At 41.5% G+C, this 25,784-nt stretch overlaps 1 protein-coding gene across 2 annotated transcripts in view; it reads right to left on the bottom strand.

Annotated features, from left to right (window-relative positions):
- atp10b (ATPase phospholipid transporting 10B (putative)) overlaps positions 1 to 25,784 on the bottom strand; it is a 165,484-nt gene that overhangs the window by 60,528 nt on the left and 79,172 nt on the right. Inside the window, exons 2-3 of one of the 2 annotated variants that reach the window (XM_016996159.2) lie at positions 24,253 to 24,554; positions 19,906 to 20,100 (exon numbers count right to left, since the gene is read on the bottom strand). In XM_016996159.2, the coding sequence (XP_016851648.2) occupies positions 19,906 to 20,100; positions 24,253 to 24,554 (497 nt within the window). Of the gene's footprint in view, positions 1 to 6,782; positions 12,889 to 19,905; positions 20,101 to 24,252; positions 24,555 to 25,784 lie in introns of those variants that run through there. The other variant, XM_008117492.3, reaches the window with a different exon arrangement.

Below are 25,784 nucleotides of genomic sequence, written 5' to 3'. Positions count from 1 at the left end.
TAAATACCCTAAAATATATAGAAGTCATGTGAGCACACTACTAGAGAGAATGCTTGCAGGATATTTTGGCATTAAGAATGCTTGATGGAATCTCAACATGAAAGCAGAGAAACAAATTGAGTTGTTATAATTGACTATATAAAGAAAGAATGGCACTATTTGAGCAACCAATGGATTGATGTATGTTATTAATGACTTTATCATATGTATGTTACTAATGACTATATCACATGAGCCAGGCAAAGTGTCCTGCTTTGCCTGGTTTTGCTGAGGAAACAGAGAGGCAGTGGGGTGAATCCATCGCCCTGCGCACTGCTCCCTCATAGCGATGCTTCCCCCATCACATGAGGAAAGCGTTGCTCAAGCTGCAAGGATCAGTGGGTTCCCATGTTGGGTGGGAAGCGTCATAACTATGCTTCCACACTGGTTGTGGGTGGGGCCTCCACTGGAAGTCCAGTGATGTTGTGGGATTGGCAGCATACCCATCTATTGTTGGACTGGTGGGGAAGCATTCTAAGCCATGTCTGATGAGGCTGTTGGTCACTATTCAAGTTACTTGGTCACTATTCAAGTGATCAGGTGGCATAAAAAATCTACTGAGCCATTGTACTTGCACAATCACTCAGTAGATTATTTATGCTTGGAAATATTGTCTTTGTGATATAACACTTCCAACATTTAAAATTATTAGGGACTTGCAATATCTGACTACAAGGATATGAAACTATGGCGATATCCTGGTTTGTGTCCTGGCTTGTATTTCAAATCATCACTTCCTTATTTGAATATAACTAGAAATTTTAAGAAATCCTGGATGTGTTCTAATACGGCGTGTTAAGACCATCTACACAGCACCCAAAACACAGGATTTCCTGAGTTAAAAGGGGGCGGGGATGGCTACATGAGGCTAGTGGTTGCTGATTCACTGCAATAGATGAAAGACACGGGGTAAAAAGGTCTCCTTTTATCTCGATTCCTGTCAGAAAATGTGCATATTTGCATCACCGTATATCCCTGAACTTATGAAAAACATGTGATTTCCTCCCCTCCCCTCTGTGGATACTGCTCCGGCACATGTCTGCTTTTAAAATGCCTGAAAGAGCTGACCAACTGATTGGGCTGTGAAACGGACACAACTGATTTAAAGGAAGCAAGAATGGAGAGCAATTAGAACTCTCTGAAACTCTTTATTTTAAACTTTATAATATTGAACAGAGTTGAATTAACAACTGGGGGAAGAGAGAAATCCCCCAATCAGGGCCGGCCTGAGATAATTATAAATATGAAGCGGGGGGGAATTGCGCCCCCCCGCGCTGCGGGAGCCGTGGCCATGCACTGTGGGAGGCGGGGCATGGCCAGACCTGGCCCCGCCTCCCGTGCCCTGGCCCAGGCCAGCCGGCCAGGAAGCGGTGGGAAAGTCCCTCCAGGCCGCACCGACCGCGGCCTGGAGGGACTCCCGCTGCAGCCTGGTCGGCTGGGCAAGGCCAGCTGGGCGAGGGCAAGCGGCACGGGAGGCGGGTCCAACCCTGGCCCCGCCTCCCACACTGCTCACCCTGACCCCGCCTCTTGCATGGCATGGGAGGCGGGGCCAGGGCATGTGGCGCGGGAGGTGGGGCCCCACCCAGACGGGGCCCCACCTTCCACCCTGCGCACCCTCGCTCGGCTGGCCTTGCCCAGCCAGCCAGGCCGCAGCGGCAGAGCTCACTTGGCCTTCCTGTTCGGTGGCAAGTGAGCTCATGGTTCCTGGGGGGGAACCTCCACAGCGCCCCCGGGGACCGTGCGCCCGAAGCGGCCACCTCAGTGGCCTCTGCATTGGGCCGGCCCTGCCCCCAATATGGGCACATGCGAATCTGCTAGTATTTATATTGAGATATTCACATGTGTGTATGTATAGTCTAGCGCATGACAGAGTGATTTTTTTTTAAAAAAAAATTCTGCCAGATGTCTCCCTCCTGCCCTCCACCTTGTTCTCAGGTCCCGGGTTTTTTTTTGTCCTCCATTTAAAACTCACATTTTCGTGCTATCTGGAAGCGGCCTGAGAGATGGCAAAAGGGATTATGTTGGCTCAACACTTTTTTTTGTGGTTATAACAAACAATAGTTGATTATACTAAATAATGTGTGCACTAAGCCCATGACTTGCTCAAGTGTTAAATGATATTCACATTATATTTCTCTCATATTTCTTCCTCACATGCTTCACTCAGTTCATCATATGACTTTCAGGCCAATAAGATCTCCCAATCCTACCTCCTTCACAACTTTTTTAAAAAAATGCTTAAATTCAAACTTTGTTGCATTCTGTGTACTATGAATTCATTTCTATCTATGATTAACTACAAACATCATGCACACATTTGGAATATTTCAAAAGTAGGTACAGAAAATACAGCTAGAGTTCTCTCAGACTCTATTCGCAAATTTAGATAGCGTATAGTATTACCACTTTCCCAAATATGTCCTATAAGCTACACACACACCCCGTGTTCATAAAATCATGTTGGCATTTACAGATGCCATTCTATTTGTAATTTACGTTTAGCTATCCAAAAAACTGGAAAAGGGGCACGCCCTTGAAGCAACTGATTTTCAATATAATGAGAAAAATTACGTTACATAAAATGACCATACTTAAGGTAGCTATAATCCTTGGGACACAATGTATTACAGAATAGTATTCAGTCAGTGAGGCAAACAGCTTTTTGAGAGAGAACAATTTCACAGTTCAGGGACATTTTGTAAAGCTATACCAGTTAATGAGATACAGTAAAAGGACTTTCCTGGAAAAAATCTCGTATCCTATTTACTGCATCAAGCCCCATTCAGCACCCTACCAAGTTAGTCCTCTCCTTCTTTAACAAGTCACCAATGTGATAAAACTGGAAAAATCCTTTAAAAGAACAGTATGTTAAAGTGATACTTTCGAATCTCCTCAAAAGTAGTTAGTTGCCATTGTCATTGCATTTTTTCAATAAAAAGCATATCTATCAGTGTCTTTAAAGTGACGAAAATAATAACTTTCAGCTACTTAAAGTTCTTAGGACCATTTTCTTCTCTCCTCCTATAGCAACATTTATCAATTGAATCACGTATTCCTCATCCACCCGTTACTATAAAAATGACTAAAATAACAGTTTTACTACCAAAAAATAAAGTTAACCCTTATTACACTATACTATTGCTAAACCTTTATTGTCTGAAAAAGGAATTAGAAACAACCACTTTCATCTAGTCACCTATACAGTTTGTATCATTTTGCCATACACTGATCAAAGGTCAGAGTATGTCCTTTAGCCTTTGTTGCTATATAAATATGACTTGATAAATCCAAACAACTACAATAAAGAACAAATAAAACGTAGGCTTATGTGGTCAATAAAAGAAGCCTACACACTTTAACTCTCTCCTTACACCAAAGGAACATACAGTTGCCTTGATAGGAGAAGCTGGGAAATAAAAGTATAGAAAAAAAGAGTAACATTATAACAAAACCATGATATTATGAGGGGAAGGCCCCTTCCACATTGCTGTATAAAATCCACATTGAACTGGATTATTTCATAATCCAGTTCAAATCAGATAATCCAGTTCAAAGCAGACATTGTGGATTATCTGCTTTGACATTCTGGGTTATATGGCTGCGTGGAACGGCTCCTAGAATGCAGGAAAAGACACTGGAAATGAAAAGAGGAAAAAGATTAACTTCTAGAAGGGAATTTGGGTAAAACGTTATAAAAGAGCAGAACTGCCTAATAATACATTGGAATTGCTGGAGGTGAAGGCCCTCACAATAAAATTCAGTTCCAACAATAGAACCATGGGCTCTTTGAAATTTAACTCAAACTATGTGGGTGCTGCTTTTTCATGAGCCAACCACACACCGCAAGAGCCGGTTCCACAAGAATGCAGTAGATTTCACAGGAATTGCTATATGCAATGCCTCCAGTCCCCCGGCAGAATTTGGGGATTGATTGTGGATATCTTCAGGGTTTCATGCAGTCAGTGGGACTCCACACAGGATTAACAGGAATTCGTATTGAATCATTAGCCCAGTATCTTGTGGAATCCTGGGATTTGTAATTTAGAGAGAGGAATTTTGAATTATCAGTCAGAGAAGTCTTCTAGTGCTTTTGACCAAATTAAAAGTCTCAGTTTTTTATAGGGTGCAACCATGGAAGTTAAAATGGAATCACAATGCTATAATTGTTTGGTATGAAAGAGCCCCACTATTAGAGAAAATACAAATCTCATACAATCGCTGGGAAACTAAACTGGGAGATTAATGTTCTGCTCATGCACTTCTCAGAAATATTTGATCAGCCACTGTGAGAACAGGATGCTACTCTGTTTCCCCTAAAATAAGACATCCCCAGAAAATAAGACCTAGTAGAAGTTTTGCTGAATTGCTAAATATAAGGCCTCCCCCGAAAGTAAGACCTAGCAAAGGTTTTGTTTGTAAGCATGCCCGCCAAACAGAACACCAGAGCATGCAGGATCGGTAAATGTACGTACCATAGATTGTTGTACATGGAAATAATGGTAGTAACAAGAAATTCTTGATAGGATTCACAGTTTGTCTGGTTATGCTGGTTTGTGATGACAACTACTGTGCAGTATATAATAAATGTTCATTTTTTTGTTCAACAATAAATGTGAATTCTTTTCCATGGAAAAATAAGACATCCCCTGAAAATAAGACCTAGAGCATCTTTGGGAGCAAAAATTAATATAAGACACTGTCTTATTTTCAGGGAAACACGATAGATAGGACATTAGCTTTATCCAGCATAGTTCTTGTTATGTTCTTACATGCCAGAGTCAGAGACTGAATGCAGGAGCAGACAATAGATAGATATCATGACCAACAAATAGCTCTAGATTAGTTGTTAAGAAATCCTTTTACATGCATCCCAAGCAACCTATCTCAAGAAAATTGGTATTCTTTTTCTAAATTATACTACCAATATACATTTTAATGGCACTGTGTTGCCAATTTGCAAGCCGCCCTGAGTCCCCTAGGGGAGAAGGGCGGGGTAGAAATACTGGAAATAAATAATAAATTAATGTCATAATTTGTCCTGCTTCAAGGCCATAATCAGCTCAACCCCTGCTACAGTTGTCACTCCTGATCTATATTGACAAGCCAATTCAAATCTTATTTCACTATATGTGAGGTAAAAGTTTGAATGCAATACAGTATTCTTAATTCTGTTCTCATCTTCCTTATAAAGTTCGGGTACAGTACTAATGGACCACTGAAGCTCCAAATTAGGAAATACAGATGTTGGAGGGATGCCCGAGGCTCACACACTTCCTTCCTCTCTTATTCTTTCACTCAGCAGTTGGTATCCTTTTAGTAACATAAGCAGGTAGAAATTAATGCTATACCTTCATATGTCTCTTTTATGTCATTGCTGAGGTTGGTATTGGAGGAAGAAATACCTCAGCAATAAGGTTGCTATTCCATCATCCCCTGAGATCAGTGGAGGACCCTGGTAGACTTCAACAGAAGATGTAATCACTTTGTACTTGGCTACAGCATCAAAGCCACATGCTTCTGTAGCTCCCCTATTCTCATCCAGATATTCTGTGTTAAAGGGAAGTTATTGTTATTGTTGCCCATTTGTTGTCATTTTTGATGTAAGGACAATCTATGGCTATTGTCACCAGGAAATGTGATAGGAAATCGCAGAATATGTGTGGATGAAGAAATAGCAACTGGAAACATTGATGTGTGATGACATTTAAACTATTTCTATACACATTTTCTATAGAACAGTATAGCAAATGGAATTAGTAATTCACATTTAGACAAAATAATGAGGAGCCAAATTACAAGAAGTTGCTTTGATGCAATTTATATCACTTTCAAGAAAGCAAAAAGCAAAATATCCCATATAATTAATAAGATAAGATTTTTGTAACGTGGAGATTTATGCTATGACAACACTTTTTCCTTTTCACCAAAAATATACGGGCTATTGCAAATTAACAAGGTTTGTGCAAAGAAACAGCATATATTGTACGCTGACTCTTAATTTCATACAAACATTGATGGGGCTTGAGTTAACAATGAATAGTGCAATAAAAATGTTGACATGGTGTGCGACAGCAATAAGAAAGGCAAAGTCCATGCAAAGAAACATAAGGAAAGTGTTCTCAAAATAAAATAGTCAGCTCTTCTAAAAATCTGTGGCAAATCCCAAGTTGGAATACCATGTATAGTTCTGCTTACCACACCTCAAAAATAATATTGTAGAAAAGTAGATAACAGAGCCATAATCTTATAAATATATACATGATTTGGAAAAAGAGAATACAGCCTCCACTAGAATGTATTAGGGTCATCTGTTGAAACTGATTGGTGGAAGATTTAAGACAGATACAAATAAATATTTTTTGCAAAGTACAAAGTTAAACAAGGCAATTATAATAATAACAACAACACTTTATTTATATTCCAAAGGATGTGGCGATAGCCACCCACTAAGCTATTTTCAAATGAAGATACAATAAATAATGGCACATAAGGCTATAAATGACCATGAGATACTTGCCAGGAGCACGCCACTCAATGCCGGGCGCTAGAAGTTTACAGGAGGAAGTAAAATTGCATATCCAGACCAAATTGCATATTTTTCATGGTAATTCCCTCACCAAGATGCTAGTTAGTACATTTTCTGTCAAAAAGGCACAATTAAATACAAAGGCAAAAAATATTTTTGAGTGCTTAATAAAACTACTTTTGAAATATCTCCAAATGATATTCAATATATTATTTACCTTCTGTAAACCAGACAGTCCATGCTATTGATCTCTTTGTCCAGGCTGAATCTCCGAAAGTCCTCCCAAGCATCTTTGATGGCTGTGGCAGCCATTATAACACAGACCGGGATCACAGCTATCCCTGGTTCAAAAGCATTGAGCACAGGTATGAAATTGAGTGCTACAATAGCCACAAAGTAAAAATTGGCAAAACGATGAAACTGCTCAAAGAGGTTTTTGGGGATGAAAGACAGGAGGGTGTACTTCGTAGTCTTGATTTTGTTGCCCTCATAATGTCTGTTTGGATTTTCTTTCCACTTGCCTTCAAAGGGCACATTAGAAACAATGGCCCTCTTTGTTTCTTCTTCCTTCCTTCTCCCTCTCCTTCTTTTCACAGGTTCTTCAGGCTGAGAGTCTGAAGGCACACTCGGGCAGCACCGTCCTCTCAACCAAGGTATGTCCCTTGGGAATTTCATTGAACACATTTCCATGACATCTTCCTGCTCCTTAAAAGTTTGACTTTGCTACACAAAGTTTGGAAATTAAGGGTAACCTAGTCCAATTGATTTGCTGTACAGCAAAGTGCCGGGCTGAGTTGAACGAGACTAATTGCTTTCACTTGCTTTAAGTCAACACCTGTCGGAACGCAGACGTCAGAGTTGCACATACAAAGTTGCATATCCTCTTATAAACTGGTTTCCCTGTACTCAGGATGAATGCTCCTAGGTCCTAGTGCTTGCTCTTTGTAGTGATGAGTGAGGAAATTCTTCCTCACATGTAGAATTCCAAAGAAACTTCCCAACATTCACATACAAACCAGGAGCCATTATTGTCTTCTAACTAGAATCTTACAGGTATATTTTAATATGCACTGCTTTGTAACTGTATCCAAAAAAGACTGCACACATCTGCATTTACAACAGTATATATGTTTTAAAAAGTCCACCTGCTACTTTTCCAGGGAAGATATCCATGGGTACAGAAAGAAGTCCATATGCTGAATTGAAAGTTGTATTACTTAGATGTATGCACTTTCTGGTTTTTATTCATTTTTACATGATATTGAAGTCACCCAGTCATTGGAAATATTCCTACATATTCTAGTTTTTACTTTACGTACACATGAAGCAGGGAGCAGAGGAGGGAAACACATAGCTGGGAAAGAGCAATTGCATAACTATTTAATGAATAATTTCCAACAGTTTGGCAATATGAGGGCAGGGATCCAGCTATTTTTGTAAGGCCTAGCTTGAGAGGAAGAATGGTGCCTGGCAGGAATAGCTATTTTTATCCAATAATGTAGATAGAAATACCAATTCAATGCAATTTTACTAATAGGATGAGTTTAGTGCCAAAAGTCTTCAAAGCATCTAGAAGAATACTCACTACCTAAAGTGTTTGAAAGATGTCAAATCTGCTTACTCAGTGACAATTGTGAAAGCATGTCTGTGATGTGCAAACTGATTCAGAACTGAACTCAGAAAATAAAATTATTTAAAATGAAACAAACCAGAACGTTTCAGTTCACTCCCAACCCAGTTCCAAATATGTCTTTGAGAATGTGACAGGTTGCAAGTCCTGTAAAATCTGCTTCCATACTGCTGAGTTCCCTCTTCTCCAGCCTGAAGGCGCATATTGAAAATATGTGCTGGATCTCAGGATGGCATGAAAAACACATGATAAAAAGAATTGTTTAAAATCCGCAATTGGGCAAAAAAGTGCTGCTACGGAGCACTGTATATGCCTGAACTAAAAAAACACATGAGAGTTCCTTGCGATACACTGGTGTAGACTGCTCCAGTTCTTATCCTCATTTTATAATCCCAAAACAGCTGATGAGGGATGTAAGCAGATGGAACCAAATTGTGATGCCTAGGGCACCTTTGGCCCTCGACCCGGTGCCATTTCCTGACCAGGATGAAGATGTTTTGGGTTTTCTCCCAAGTCAGCAAGTTTCGACACCCTTCCAGATGCCTCATGCTGACATTTCTGAGCCAGAGCCAATTAAGAATGCCCTTGAAACAATGCTGGCTCTCCCAGATTCTCCGGAAAACTTGGCGTTTGATCATAGGGCATTTGTATATTCAGACAGATCAAACAGACAGAGCCTCCGGAGAAGCGCCAGATTAGCGGAGCGTGGTGACTATGGTTAAGCCCAGTTCTCTTGGGAAGTTTTAGGGCGTTAGGCACCTGGTTTGGGGGAGCTTATGAACTTCAGTAAAAGTGTTGTGTTAAGAACTTGCCTTTGCGGTGACAACTTTACATCTTACTGAGAAACATCATCTTCTCCAGCTCCTGGATTTCCAAGCGGCCTGATGGTGCGCTTACTCTTGAGTAGACCGGGCGCCGGTCTACCTCCTTGCCAAGTTTGGACTGCGTTTCAGATCCAGAACATCTAGTTCCTGCCTTGCCCTGAAACCCTGTTTTTGGACATTTATTCAAGAGAACTCTTCTTGCTTCTTGCTCTTTTCCCCACTCAAAACTCAGGCGGAGTTTGAGTGTGTTTCTGGATTTTGAACTCTAATACTGGACATAAGACTTTTACTTATTGGACTAACTTTGATCTTTTCTGAAAGGTCAATCGCTTCTACAACTTAGCTGCTTATTTCCTTTTGGAACTTTACTTGCTTTAATAAAGATATTATATTGTTATTGGTCTTTGTGTTGGTTTTCGGTGGTCCAGCTGCCTAGGGCGTAATACAAATGGAAGCACAAGAGGAAAGCAATTCCCTTGAGAACTCTCTCCAATCATTCCTTTGTTCTCATATTTCTGAAATTAAACAGAGCTTGATAATGGGGCACCAGCATGGCAGGCAAGTGACCCCAAAGGGAAATGGGGTTCAAGAGGTCAAAGTTAAAGGCACCAAGAGAGTGAGGAGAGACAATGACAGGGAATCTGCTTGTGTGCACTTTGTTATATCCACATTAGTACTTATGGGTGCAGCACATCTTCTTGGATGGTCAATAGGGAATTTTAAAAAACTCTAGCGGATGTCTCGTACTTTTTGTGGTTCCCTTCAATCCGCATTATCCAAACCTTTCTGGGTGCTGGGAAACCATTTCCTGAGATTAATGGCTCCTGTGAGGACTCTTCTTAAATCATTGGAAGTTTTAATCCCACTTTCTTATTCCAGATTAAGCACCTGTCTGGAAGGACCCTTAGCTGTCTTACATTTCTTGTTGTAATCAATTTTGTGTCCTTTTAATGACTGCGAAAGGAATTTCAAAGTGAAATATTGTTTCCTATTTACAGCTCTGTTTTTGTAAGGACTATTTTCATGAGAAGGCAAAATACCATACTTTTTCCAAGGTTTATTTCTAGGTGAAAATCATTCTTGTGTTAAACTGCTTAAGTTTTTGTTCCTTAAGTTGCAAAAAAATACATAGTAGACAGTAAAGAGTTACTTTTGATGCCCTCTATTTTAACCATTATCTTGGAGAATATTCTTTTGTTATTTTATAGTTTGTTTTTGTATAGAACAAAGAATCTCGAAATTCCCAACCATTAAGATCTCTCGGCAATTTCTTATACATTGCTCAGTAATTGTTTTCTGTTGTGTGCCACATTTTGAATTCTATTTGCAAATTTAAATCAAAAAGTGATCAATTTTCTTTTTAAATGTATCAAACCAGGCACATGTTGTTCATTGGCATAAATAAGAGTACGAATTGTGATAATTACAAATATTAAACAAAAAGTTGATATGAGATGTTAATATAATGTTCCAATAAAATTAACTTTTGTTGGATGGACAAAACAACAGTCAAAAGTCATTTTTTGCCTACTGTTTATCTCACTTAGCTAGCAAACCCACTATACCAGGACACCATAATCTTGGGCCCCTTGGCTAGAGTCTTGTGATCCCTAAGGGGCTGTGATGAAAACACATAATGGCCACAAATGGAAAAAGCAGCTCTCTGGACCTGCAATAAAATTCTGTGATTAAAGTTGGCTGCTGCTGCTGCTGCTGCTGCTGCTCAGTCGTTTAGTTGTCTCCGACTCTTCGTGACCTTATGGACCAGTCCACACCAGAGCTCCCTGTTGGCCGTCACCGCCCCCAGTTCCTTCAAGGTCAAGCCAGTCACTTCAAGGATACCGTCCATCCATCTTGCCCTTGGTCAGCCTCTCTTCCTTTTTCCTCCCATTTCCCCCAGCATTGTGATCTTTTCCAAGCTTTCCTGTCTCCTCATGATGTGGCCAAAATATTTCAGCTTTGCCTCTAACATCCTTCCCTCCAGTGAACAGCCTGGCATTATTTCCTGGATGATGGACTGGTTGGATCTTCTTACGGTCCAAGGCACTCTCAGATTTTCCTCCAGTACCAGAGTTCAAAAGCGTCTATCTTCCTTCGCTCATTCTTCCTTATGGTCCAGCTCTCGCATCCATAGGTTACTATGGGGAATACCATTGCTTTGACTATGCGGACCTTTGTTGTCAGTGTGATGTCTCTGCTCTTCACTATTTTGTCAAGCTTGGCCATTGCTTTTTTTTTTAAGTCATGATGAAGAAAAAAAGAACTAGAGTTCACATCTGCTGGTGGCTAGAAGTAAGAACATGATTCATTACTAGCCTTAATGAAATATAGACTTATCATAAATGCACGTCATATTATTCTTCTATATCTCTCTGTTAACCAAATGATGATATACTGCTTGGAAATCCTGACTATTAGTATTACTACTACTACTACTATTATTATTATTATTACTATTATATTTTCCAACTGTTATACTGGAACAACAATGATTGTTTAGTTTAACTTTAACAGTTTTTGGCAGTTCTTTGTTAGAACATTACCAATGTCAGCTGCTTCTAATCTAGTGATTCTACTCAAAGTGTCTAATGCTTTTTTGCTTTTGCTTTTTGGTGTGTTTCTTTACCAAGTACTTTTGCATATTTATATCGCCATTTGTTCAGATTTTTGTGTATGTATATGTATGTGTGTATGTGTGTGTGTATATATATGTGTGTGTGTGTGTATATATATATGTATACACATATACATACATACACACACACACACACATATATGTGTATTTATATGTATATATATATAAATATGGACACTTTAGCTTTGTTTTTGGTTTTTTGGTTTTTTTTCTCTCTCTCTCCCTTTTTGATCCTTTTTTAATCACAGTTTTCCTACTTTCTATACCAGGGGTCCCCAAACTTTTTAAACAGGGGGCCAGTTCACAAACCTTTGGACCATTGGAGGGCCGGACTATAGTTGGCCACCGAGCAATAATAATAATAATAATAATAATAATAATAATAATAATAAAAATAATAAAAATAACAGCAATAGTAATAAAAAGAGAGTTGGAAGAGACCCTTTGGGCCATCGAGTCCAATCCCCTTCTGCCTTTGTGCACCGGAAGCACAAGCAAAGCACCCCTGACAGATGGCCACCCAGCCTCAATGTTAATAATAATAATAATAATAATAATAATAATAATAATAATAATAACAACAGCAATAATAATAAAAAGAGCGTTGGAAGAGACCTTTTGGGCCATTGAGTCCAATCCCCTTCTGCCTTTGTGCACCGAAAGCACAAGCAAAGCACCCCTGACAGATGGCCACCCAGCCTCAATGTTAATAAATAATAATAATAACAATAATAACAACAACAGCAGCAATAGTAATAAAAAAGAGGGTTGGAAGAGACTCTTTGGGCCATTGAGACCAATCCCCTTCTACTTCTGCAGACCAAAAGCACAAGCAAAGCACCCCTGACAGATGGCCACCCAGCCTTAATGTTAATAATAATAATAATAATAATAATAATAATAATAATAATAATAATAATAATAATTCAAGATTCAAGATTGAACTTCAAAGACTCTGCCAGAAACCAGTGCAGGTGGTCCCGGTGGTGATGGGCACACTGGGTGCCGTGCCAAAAGATCTCAGCCGGCATTTGGAAACAATAGACATTGACAAAATCACCATCTGCCAACTGCAAAAGGCCACCCTACTGGGATCTGCACACATCATCAGAAAATACATCACACAGTCCTAGACACTTGGGAAGTGTTCGACTTGTGATTTTGCGAAACGAAATCCAGCATATCTATCTTTTTTGCTGTGCCATACAACGTCGTTGTGTTGATGATAATAATAATAATAATAATAAAGAGGGTTGGAAGAGACCCCTTGGGCCATTTAGTCCAATCCCCTTCTGCCCTTGTGCACCGAAAGCACAAGCAAAGCACCCCTGACAGATGGCCACCCAGCCTTAATAATAATAATAATAATAATAATAATAATAATAATAATAATAATAATAATGGTTGTAAGAGAAGAAGAGAACCCTTGGGTCATTTAGTCCGACCCCCTTCTGCCCTTGTGCCGTGGGGGACGGATAAATGGCTTCGGTGGGCCGCATCTGGCCCCCGGGCCTTAGTTTGGGGACCCCTGTTCTATACAATCAAATGTTCTCACTCTTTTGATGTTAATTTATTCTATCTTATAAGGTAATACTTCAATAAAAAATATATTTAAAAAAAGGTTGGCCATTGCTCTCCTCCCAAGAAGTAAATGTCTTCTGATTTCCTGGCTGCAGTCTGCGTCTGCAGTGATCTTCGTGCCTAGAAATATAAAGTCTGTCACTGCCTCCACGTTTTCTCCTATTTTCCAGTTATCAATAGGTGTAGTTGCCATGATCTTGGTTTTCTTGACGTTCAACTGCAACACAGCTTTTGCACTTTCTTCTTTCACCTTGGTGATAAGGCTCCTCAGCTCTTCCTCACTTTCGGCCATCAGAGTGGTATCATCTGCATACCTAAGGTTGTTAATGTTTCTTCCAGCAATTTTAACTCTGGCCTTGGATTCCTCAAGCCCTGCATGTTGCATGATGTGTTCTGCGTACAAGTTGAATAGGTGGGGTGATAGTATACAGCCCTGCCGCACTCCTTTCCCAATCTTGAACCAGTCTGTTGTTCCGTGATCTGTTCTTACTGTGGCTACTTGGTCTTTATACAGATTTCTCAGGAGACAGACAAGGTGACTTGGTATCCCCATACTACCAAGATAATAATCCTCGATGGATTGTCACCTTGCCGTGGTGAGGGGGCTTGCGTGTTCCGATGAACCTGTGGGCACAACCACTGGAGTGATGCACTCCCAGGAGTGGCCGCAGGGGAGGTTCCAGACCAAGCACAATCCGAAGACCCAAAGACCTCAACGGCGGAGCAGGCGGAGGATAACATGGTACATGTTACAACGGCTGTGAAGGCGGAAGAAGGCTGCAACAGACTGAGAAGCCACTGTCGTTGTGTTAACCACACCACTGCTGGAACCTCACTCTGTGAAGACTGTGTGTTGACCGGCCGTGCACCGACCTCCACACATTAAAAAAAATCACGCACAGGCGTCTTCCAACAAAAATAAAAACAAACCTACAAAAGTCCCATGGCGATCAGCGAGTGGCGACGGGGGCAGGATTGTGAAATCTGGAAGCCCCTAGTCACAGACTGGCACATGGGCGGTGGATATGGACTCAGTCGTTCTACCTCAAGGACCGAGGCAGTTGAGTAGTCCGGCAGCTGTATCCATGACTGAGCAGCCCTTTTTAGGATCCGCTCTGCTCACCCCACACGGGGAAGGGGCTAGAAAAGGTGCCCTAAACATAGTCTGCCTCTCCTACCCTGACTGGACTGCCGCGTCCAGAGGGGTCACCACTCTGCGGCCAAAAAAGAAAAATGAACTTTGGAACATGGAACGTACGGACATTGTTAGATAACACTGACAGCGAACGCCCCGAACGCAGGACTGCTCTCATTGCAAGGGAGCTGGGACGCTTTAAGATCGACATAGCAGCCCTTCAGGAGACCCGGAGAGCAGGAGAGGGACAGCTGAAGGAAGAAAAGGGAGGCTACACCTTCTTCTGGAAGGGACTGCCTGAAGAAGAGCGAAGAATACACGGAGTTGGCTTTGCGATCAGAAACGACCTGGTGAAGCACCTGACTGAAGCACCCACTGGCATCAACGAACGACTTTCAACCCTCTGAATTAACCTTGCCAAAAACCAACAGGCAACCATCATATGCGCCTATGCACCAACTCTAGATGCTGACGAAGACATCAAGGAAATTTTTTACTGTCAGCTGGATACCATCCTATCAGAGATACCTAAAGAGGACAAAATCATCCTCCTGGGGGACTTTAATGCAAGAGTCGGAAGGGACTCTGACCTGTGGCCAGGGATCATAGGAAAAGACGGGGTCGGAAACAGCAACTCGAATGGCATCTTGCTTCTCACCAAATGCGGAGAGCACAACCTTGTCATCACCAATACGCTCTTCCGCCAGAAAAACAAGCTCAAGACATCATGGAAGCACCCTCGGTCAAAGCATTGGCACCTCCTGGACTATGTTATCACACGTGCCAGAGACCGCCGCGATGTGCTTCTCACAAGAGCCATGACAGGTACTGATGACTGCTGGACAGACCACAGGCTAATCCGATCCACGATGGCTATCAAGATCGTCCCCAAACGCAGACTCCAAGGAAGAAAAACAAGGCGCAAAATGAACACCCAAGCCCTTCAGGAGCCCTCCAAACGAGCCCTTCTCCAAACAACACTCAAAGATCATCTACCCACAGAACACCCCGAAAATGTTGAGGAACATTGGAACAAACTGAAGACCTCCATCATCACAGCCTGCGAAGAAAGCATTGGATACCTAACTAAGAAACATCAAGACTGGTTTGATGATAACGACAAAGAGATCCAACAGCTGATTGATAACAAAAGGAAAGCCTTCCAAACATTGCAGAGAGACACCAACTGTGCTGCCAAGAAAAAGATCTATGCCAGTGCAAAAAGCTGAGGTCCAAAGAAGGACCAGAGAACTCAAGAACATCTGGTGGACAAAGAAGGCTGAACAAATCCAACACCTTGCAGATACCCATGACGCTCAGGGATTTTTCAAAGCCACAAAGATCATTTACGGACCAAGAAACCATGGCATACAGCCCCTACGCTCATCAGATGGAACCAAAATTCTGAAGGACAAAACATCAATTGCACTACGTTGTAAAGAGCACTACCAGAACCTGCTGAATCGCAGCTCCAATGTGGCCGAAGAGACCCTCTCACAAATCCCGCAACAACAAACCAGGGATGAGCTTGCAGCACTGCCTAGTTTGGAAGAAGTCAGCAATGCCATCAGCCAACAAAAAAACAACAAAGCCAGCGGACCTGATGGGATTCCTGCTGAAATCTTCAAAGAGGGTGGACCTGAGCTGATACAACAACTCCACCAGCTCATTAAAAAGGTGTGGATGACTGAGAAAATCCCAGCTGACTTCAAGGATGCCACCATCATCACCCTTTTCAAGAAAGGGGACAGAACAGACTGCAGGAACTATCGTGGTATCTCCCTTCTAACCTCGGCCGGGAAAATCCTTGCAAGAATCCTTGCAAACCGCCTTCTCCCTGTCTCAGAAGACACCCTCCCAGAATCCCAGAATGGCTTCCGTCCCTCCAGAGGAACAGTGGACATGATCTTCACTGCTCGACAGCTCCAAGAAAAATGCAGGGAACAAAACCAACCTCTGTACATGGCATTCATTGACCTTGCAAAGGCATTCGACACAGTGAATCGCAGCGCTCTCTGGACCATCCTCCAAAAAATCGGGTGCCCTGACAAATTTGTGAACATCCTGCGGCTCCTCCATGATGACATGATGGCAACAGTCTTGGACAGCAATGACTCCCAAAGTGACCCATTTAAGGTGGAATCAGGCGTCAAGCAGGGATGTGTTATTGCCCCCACCTTATTTTCCATCTTCATCGCTATGATACTTCACCTTGTTGATGGGAAGCTTCCCACCGGAGTGGAAATCATCTATCGGACAGATGGCAAGCTATTTAACCTCAGCAGACTGAGAGCCAAAACCAAGGTCACCACAAAATCTGTTATAGAACTCCAATATGCTGATGACAACGTAGTCTGTGCGCATTCAGAAGAAGACCTACAAGCCACTTTAAACACCTTCGCAGAAGCATACGAGAAGCTCGGCCTCTCACTGAACATCGAGAAAACCAAAGTGCTCTTCCAACAGGCACCAGCTAATCCCTCTGCAAAGCCAGGAATACAGCTTAACGGTGTAACATTAGAAAACGTTGACCATTTCCACTACCTTGGTAGCCACCTCTCCACAAAAGTCAACATCGACACTGAAATACAACACCGCCTGAGCTCTGCGAGTGCAGCATTTTTCCGTATGAAGCAGAGAGTGTTTGATGACCGGGACATCCGTAGAGAGACCAAGGTACTTGTTTATAAAGCCATTGTCCTCCCAACCCTGCTCTACGCCTGCGAAACGTGGACTGTGTACAGACGTCACACCAAACTCCTGGAGCGTTTCTATCAGCGTTGCCTCAGGAAAATCCTGCAAATCTCTTGGGAAGACAGGCGGACAAATGTCAGCGTGCTTGAGGAAGCAAAGACCACCAGCATTGAAGCGATGCTCCTACGCCATCAACTCCGCTGGACTGGCCACGTTGTCCGAATGCCCGATCACCGTCTCCCAAAGCAGCTCCTCTACTCCGAACTCAAGAATGGGAAACGGAATGTTGGTGGGCAGGAAAAGAGATTTAAAGATGGGCTCAAAGCCAACCTTAAAAACTGTGGCATAGACACTGAGAACTGGGAAGCCCTGGCCCTTGAGCGCTCTAATTGGAGGTCAGCTGTGACCAGCAGTGCTGCGGAGTTCGAAGAGGCACGAACGGAGGGCTTAAGGGAGAAACGTGCCAAGAGGAAGGAGCGTCAAGCTAACCCCGACCGGGACCGCCTTCCACCTGGAAACCAATGTCCTCACTGCGGGAGAATATGCGGGTCAAGAATCGGTCTCTTCAGTCACCTAAGATCACACGCCCAAGATACCAAGGTTGGAAGACTATCGTCCTCGAACGACGAGGGATCGCCTAAGTAAGTACTACCAAGAACATGCCATAGTTTATTATGATCCACTAATACAGTCGACCTACAAATAAAATAAAAATAGTCAATAAAGTAGTCAATAAAGCAGAAGTAGATGTTTTTCTGGAACTCCGTGGCTTCCTCCATTATCCAGCAGATATTAGCAATTTGGTCTCTGGTTCCTCTGCCTTTTCTGAACCCAGTTTGGACATCTGGCAACTCTCGCTCCATGTATTGCTGGAGTCTGCCTTGCAGGATCTTGAGCATTACCTTACTGGCATGGGAAATAAGTGCCACTGTACAGAAGTTTGAGCATTCTTTAGCATTTCCTTTTTTTTTGGTATGGGGATATAAATTGATTTTTTCCAATCTGATGGCCAATCTTGTGTTTTCTATATGTGCTGGCATATGGCATGCATCACCTTGACAGCATCACCTTCCAAGATTTTAAACAGCTCAGTTGGGATCCCATCTTGCTGCCTTGTTATTAGCAATACTTCTTAAGGCCCATTCAACCTCACTCCTCAGGATGTCTGGTTCTAATTCACTCACCACACCGTCAAAGCTATCCTCTATATTATTATCCTTCCTATACAGATCTTCTGTATATTCTCACCACCTTTTCTTGATCTCTTCAAAGATGGTCCCTGCCATCTTTGTTTTTGATCATGCCCATTTTTTTGCCTGAATTTTGCCTCCGATGTTTCTGATTTTCTGGAAGAGATTTCTTGTCCTTCCTATCCTATTGTCTTCTTCCACTTCCATGCATTGCTTGTTCAAAAATAGTTCCTTGTCTCTCCTGGCTAACCTCTGGAATTGTGCATTTAATTGGGCATATCTCCCCCATCACTGTTTCCTTTCGCCTTCCTTCTTTCTTGGGCTACTTCCAGTGTCTCAACAGACAACCATCTTGCCTTCTTGGTTTTCTTTTTCTTTGGGACGTACTTTGTTGCTGCCTCCTGAACAATGTTGTGGACTTCTGTCCATAGTTCTTCTGGGACTCTATTTATTAAATCTAGTCCCTGAAACTATTCTTTGCCTCCACTGCATATTCACTGGGAATATTTGTGAGAGCATATCGAATTGGTCTGTGTATTTTCCCCATTCTCTTTAGTCTGATTCTAAATTTTGAAATAAGAAATTTGTGATCTGAACTACAGTCAGCTCCAGGTCTTGTTTTCACTGACTGGATGGAAGTCCGCCACCTTTGGCTGCAAAGGATGTAGTCAATCTGATTTCGGTGTTGACCATCTGGTGAAGTCCATGTGTAAAGCCGTCTTTCAGGTTGTTGGAAGAGAGTGTTTGTTATTTGTTTATTATTAACTATGAAGGCTACTCCATTTCTTCGGTGTTCCTCTTGTCCGCAATAGTAGATCTGGTGGTCATCTTTTGTGAAGTGGCCCATTCCAGTCCATTTCAGTTCACTGACTCCCAGAATGCCTATCTTTAATCTTGACATCTCACCAATAACCACATCCAGTTTGCCCTGGTTCATAGATCTTACATTCCAGGTTCCTATAGTGTGTTGATCTTTAGAACATTGGATTCGTCCTTCATCTCCAGCACCGTTGGCCATTAGCCTTCCTTCCGGCTTTGAACTAACTGCATCATCATATCTGGGGCTACTTGGACTAGTCCTCTGCTCCTCCCCAGTAGCATTTTGATCATCTTCCAACCTGGGGGTCCTATCTTCCGATGGTATACTGACATTTCTCTGGTTGTACTGATCCATGTAGTTTTCATGGCAAGAATACTGGGGTGGGTTGCCATTGCCTTCCCCAGGGATTGTGCTTGGTCTGACCTCTCTGCCATGAGCTTCCCGTCTTGGGTGGCCCTGCACGGTATAGCTCATGGCTTCATCGAGGCACTCAAGCCCCAGCACCACGTCAAGGTAACAATCCAAGCTGGAGAGGTGGGTTAGGTGTACCATAAAAGCCGTATGCTAAATCACCCTTCAAGTTCTGTAAAGTAGATATTTAGTTAGCAGGAAAGAACAAGGTAAAACAAAAGAAAAGAAATCCTAGCAAAACACAAGAATGGATTTCTAAGAAGTTTACAAAAATGCATATATATGATAAAAGGTGAAAATCCACTTTTTTGTTTTCTTCTGTAGACCGCCTTTGTTATTTTCTTTGCACCCATGTGTTGATGGAACAAGAGTTAAAATATAATTTAATGAATCAGAATAATATCATATTTTTAGACTTACACATGGTATGCTTGGGTTTTAGAACTGTTGATCTGTCGATCATATCTATATCGCCTATAATCTTCAATGCCATCCTTAATTGCGATAACTAAAAGTACAATAGCCAAAGGCAACATTGTGATTTCTCTGTGGAAGACTTCCAATTGTGGGAACCAGTTGATGATCACCAAAAATAGGAAATAGATATTGGCTAATCTGAAAGAAATAGAAGACATGCTATTAATAGAAGTTGAACATTTAATTTTCATTTCCTAATTTGTCTTTTATTTGTGTATGAGAATGAGTGTTTTCTACAATCTTTAAATATGTTGGTGAAGTTCAGATTAACTAGATGACATGGTTTTTCATCTAAACTATGTTTTTCTTTGGCCAGGAAATTATGATATGACACCACAATTTGGGACCTCTTTCCATGGTTCAAATTTTGGTGGCAACAACGGTTTTTAAAAAATATTTTAACCACAGAGCCCAATGGTTCCCATCAGATCCTGGAAAAGAACTTCCAGAGCTGCTCAGTGGCTGAACTGCTACAAACACTCTACTGCCACAAAATTTCCAACCATGGTCGACAGTTGGCTCCCCATTAAGCTGGCTCAAGCAGGCTTCCCCCCATGTGATGAGATGGAGGGAAGTGTGACAGTGCAGGGCACAGGCAATAGGTTCCCTTGCCCCCTTTGCGGGCGCCACCGGTATGTGGCAAGACTGGCCAATTCTGGCAGTGCGTGTGACAAGCTAGCTGGAACTACTTTTCAAATCACGATTTCTTCTAATTTATTTATTATTACATTTCAGAGCTAGATCTGTTATGATGTAAAGATGGGCCCACAGACAGCTGGTTGTCCAACAGTACAACAAGAATTATTTTAGTTTTTTCCCCCAACTGGGCCAGAAGCAGTTTGAAAAGGTTAATCAAAGAGAATTTAAACCTGACATGCTGTATCCCACTCTATTACAGTGTTCCCTCAGTACTTCACGGTTCACTTTTTGCTCCCTTGCTGTTTTGTGGTTTTTAAATAAACACTAAAATAATAGTATAAATTATAAAATAATATTAGAAATCCCTCTTTCTACTTCCTTCCTAAGGAGAAGCCTAAGGAAGGAAGGAATGAGAAGCCGAAGGGAGAGAAAAGGAGGCTGAAGTAGAGTTGTTTTCGCCTCACAAGGCATTTGTGTGCTTGAGAGGCGAGGAGGGGACAGAGATGCTATTTGCCACTGAGATTGTAATCAACACAAATATAGCATCCCTACTTTGAGAATTTTCACTTTTCGCGAGTGGTCCTGGAACACTTCATTCTAAACTGGCCTATAATATTCCAGGTCTCATGTATTTAATTAGGGCTGCTTCACAACAGATGTTATGACAGAGCCACTCTTTCATCTAAATAATGAGTAACAGGTCTCACTGAATCACCCTTCCTACCCAGCATATTAAAACTGTCCCATGTCAATAAACATGTAACAGCAAACTACTGAATGAATAAACTATAGGAATAGGTTTTAAGGTCTTGTATCTACTGAGAGAAGTTCCTCTGGATGACAAGATCAAGTTAAACTTCTTTGTTAAAATGATCAAATAAACAGCTCAGAAATGCTTGATCAGACTCATCCCAAGCTTTCCTTTATCTACTTTATATTCTAACAAGCCTCGCCACAATTTCATCGCCTGTGACTTTCTATAATTCTCTGGATGATGTGATTTTAATAACTGATGTAATTGTTTTTAGATGTTTTAATTCTCTGGTTTTTAATATACATGCTTACCAATTGTATGTTATTTTAAGGCATTGAGATGTTGTTGATGTGTGAGGTCGCTTTGGGTCCCCTCAGGGTTGAGAAGGACAGGGTACAAATATGTCAAATAAATAAATAATATCATTGAATAGGAGAATCTCCAATAGGGATGGAAAGGATTATTCATTCCCAAGCTTAAAAATGGGTTTCCTGACTGCTGGGAAATTCCATTGGGAGGAACAATAGATGAGCAAGAATTTAGGACAATTTTCTCCTGCTATTTGAAAACTCTATGAAATTAGACTCTCATCAATAGATTGGCAGGCTACCTGAAGGCACAGACATATATGTTTGAATGTCCCAAAATATTGTGCAAGTTTTATTCTGTGAAGAAAAACATGGGGTTTTTTATGCCCCCCAATCTACAACAAAACAAAAACAAATATTTTTTTCTCAGAAAAATAATATCTTAGCAAAGCTTTGGGACATTACAATACAAAGAAAATAATGAGGAAGACTTTTCCTCTTGCAGTGTAGAGAAAACTACAATAATTATTCATCCTTGCATGCAAGGACTAAATAAACAGTGCTTTACATCCCTACACTCGAAGCAGTAAAAAAATATTGTGTTGCACCTAGGTCTACAACCTATGCCAAAGCTTTAATACAGCAGTTAACAACTTTATGAAAAATCCTCATTGGCTTCCTGGGATGATCCCTTCTCCCTGAATATGTACACTGCTGGGATTCTCTGTGGAATAGTCAGTTCATGGCAATGTTGCTGAAAATCTTCTGCTCTCAGACCAGTCTTTGTGCAAAGCAGTAGTAGACCTTGATCAGTATAATGGCACGCATGGCCTTGGCATGGATGAGAACATTCCACAGGTCTATAACATGGTAGCAGAAACCAAATCCCTGTATATCCAACTGACTATATTCTCCCATACACTAATGCTCCACCAGTGATATATTAGGAAAAGGGTTGCCCATACTATAGCTGATCCCTTTCATCATGCAACCTGACTTCTCTAGTATATGACAGGGTGATGTGTTCATTTTGGATTAAATCACAGAGGATATAGGATTCCAATCCCGTATGGTTCAATGTATCAGATTAGGACTTGCACATGTAGACCTATGCTAGGATGCACTATATACTGTCTTCACCTTCCCAAACAGCCGCTGAACTCCCTGTCCTCCATGGCTGTTCTGGGGAGTGGAGAGAAATGCAGGAGTGTCTGGCTATGTCACCAAAACTAGGCACAAAATTATTACAGCAGTGCCGAGGCCTCTAGCATACCCCAAAGGATTTCTGTGCTAATGTCATAATTTTGCATCTGACAATGGAGACATAGCTAGATGCTTCTGTGATCCTGCCACTCCTCAGGAAGTATGGGATGGTCATGGGGAGACTTGCAGAGGCTGTTCAGTATGTTGGTGAGGAGCTTTGGCCATTGTGAAGGGAGTAAAAAAAAATTAAACCTCAGTGCACCCTCAAAAGGACATACAGACCGTCCCCAAGTTATGAACAAGATCAATTTGCTTGTAAACTGAACAGGTACATTTTTAAAGTGTAACTCCAGGCAAAAAATAAAGCAAGCTTTGATAGCATAGGAAAGGGTTAACACCCGAGGGGTTTGTTTTGCTGTCTGTGGTCCTGATTTTGCCTCGCTTTCTGTCCCTGTGAAAATTAGATTTGGAAAAAAATGGCTTGCAGTAGAAACAAGGATAGGTGGCAAAAACTTAAGTGGAGACACCTTTTCCCCATGATAACGCTTTCAGGGTTGAATTTCCCTTCTGAGGGGAGGTTTTCTCTCTCTTCCTGTTGTCTCACCCCCATTCTTAACTATGAATCATTTGCAAGTTGGATGTTTATAATTCAGGGACTGTCTGTACACAGATGGGAATAAATCCACTAAATTTGTTGTTTATTTTGCAACAAATTGGTATCAAGCACATGACAAAGTAGTCTCAAGGATTCAAAAACTCAGTTTACAATGAATTTGCCATTTTTAAAGGCACAGGGCAGTCTATATTACTATTCTCGTATAGTTGGCTGGCCCGTTTTAATAGGGAAATTTTGGTGTTCACCTGGCTGTATCTCAGGCGTGGGCAAACTTTGATCTATCAGGTGTTTTGGACTTCAACTCCCAGAAATCCCAGCCAGCTTACTGGCTGTTTGGAATTGTGGGAGTTGAAGTCAAAAACACCTGGAGGGCCAAAGTTTGCTCATGCCTTCTGTATCTGATTTTTTTCCTAAAAGATTCTATAGTACAGGGACACAATTACAGGCTTCAGATTCATTTACAAAAAATCATAGTAGCCTTTAAAAATTGTATGATTTTCATTTTAGTTGTGGTGTTTTGCTGCTGCTGCAGCTGTTATGTACTTCACGCCACTTCTGACTTATGGTGACTCTAGGTCAAACCACAAACCATGAGGTTTTCTTGGCAGATTTTATTCAGAGGGGCTTGTCCTGGCTTTCCTCTGAGGCTGAGAGGTTGCTGTGCCCGAGGTCACCCAGTGAGTTTCCATGGCCAAGGGAACATTTGACGTTGGTCTTCCTGAGTCCTAGTCCACTAGTCAGATCACTACACCACGCTGGCATACACCTACCTATGAAACTGTTCAAAGAGATTTCGTGGTAAAAAGGTCAGCAAAGTGTACTTTGTGGTGCGTATCCAATTTCCAGAGTACATCTGTGAGACTTTCTCTGATTCCTTTTCAAATGTCTCATTACTGGGAAATACAACCCTCCATTTTTCTAGGTTGTATTTCTTTCTCTCTTTCTCAGATGACAGTAAAGGTGTTGATTCTAGCTGAGTCTGGGAGTCCTCTTCGATTGACCACTGGCACGGGGGCTTCCAGCGATACAAAGCAGAGTCGACTGACAGTGCCATTTTCACCAACAGGGATGTCTGAAAACAAAGACAAACAAAGACATAAGTGTTGTTGAAGGCTTTCATGACTCGAATCACTGGTTTGTTGTGAGTTTTCCAGCTTGTATAGAATCATAGAGAGTTGGAAGAGACCTCATGGGCCATCCAGTCCAACCCCCTGCCAAGAAGCAGGAAATCGCATTCAAAGCACCCTCGACAGATGGTCATCCAGCCTCTGCTTAAAAGCTTTAAAAGCCATGTTCCAGAAGCATTCTCTCTTGAGGTTTCACCCACATCTATGGCAGGCATCCTCAGAGGTTGTGAGGTCTGTTGGAAACTAGACAAGTTGGGTTTATATATCTGTGGAATGTCCAGGGTGGGAGAAATAATTCTTGTCAGTTGGAGGCCAGTGTGAATGTTGCAATTGGCCACCTTGATTAGCATTGAATGGCCTTGCAGCTTCAAAGCCTGCCTGTTTCCTGCCTGAGGGAATCCTTTGTTGGGAGGTGTTCGCTGGCCCTGATTGTTTCATGTCTGGATTTCCCCTGTCTTCTGAGTGTTGTTCTTTATTTACTGATTTTAGAGTTTTTAAATACTGGTAGCCAGGTTTTTTTTCATTTTCATGGTTTCCTCCTTTCTTTTGAAATTGTCCACATGCTTGTGGATTTCAATGGTTTTTTCGTGTAGTCTGACATGGTGTGTCAGAGTGGTCCAGTGGACAATTTGGACAATTTCATGTGGACAATTTCAAAAGAAAGGAGGAAACCATGAAAATGAATAAAATCTGGCTAACAGTATCAAAAAAACCTCTAAAATCAGGACAGTAAAAAAAAGAACAACACTAAGAAAACAGGAATTCCAGACATGAAATTTCGATGTGGGCGAAACATCAGGAGATAATGCTTCTGAAACATGGCCATACAGCCTGGAAAATTCACAGCAACCCAAAGACATAAGTATTTCCAAGGTAGAAACAAATGCATTTCTTGCTAGTGAAACATTAGGGCAGACACCTAAGGTATTTCCCATATGGGTGTCAAATGTATTACTTCCAGTACTAGTTCTTCAAGCTAATAGTGCAATTATTTTTTCAGACAATATGCATACAGGAGTGTTTGTAAATCCTAAACAATGTTTTCATATAACCAGAGCAGTAAACCTGAGCCAAATGTATCATGAAGTGAGTCAAAGAAGAAGTAGCAATTTTTCAACATAAAACCAGGGGAAGTATATGCAACACACAATAGCATGCGATGAATATGTGTATAT

Source organism: Anolis carolinensis, chromosome 2, assembly GCF_035594765.1.
Source record: "Anolis carolinensis isolate JA03-04 chromosome 2, rAnoCar3.1.pri, whole genome shotgun sequence".
NCBI classification, from domain to species: domain Eukaryota; kingdom Metazoa; phylum Chordata; class Lepidosauria; order Squamata; family Dactyloidae; genus Anolis; species Anolis carolinensis.
Note: the sequence above shows the minus strand (reverse complement) of the source record. Positions and strands in the feature narration are given on the sequence as shown.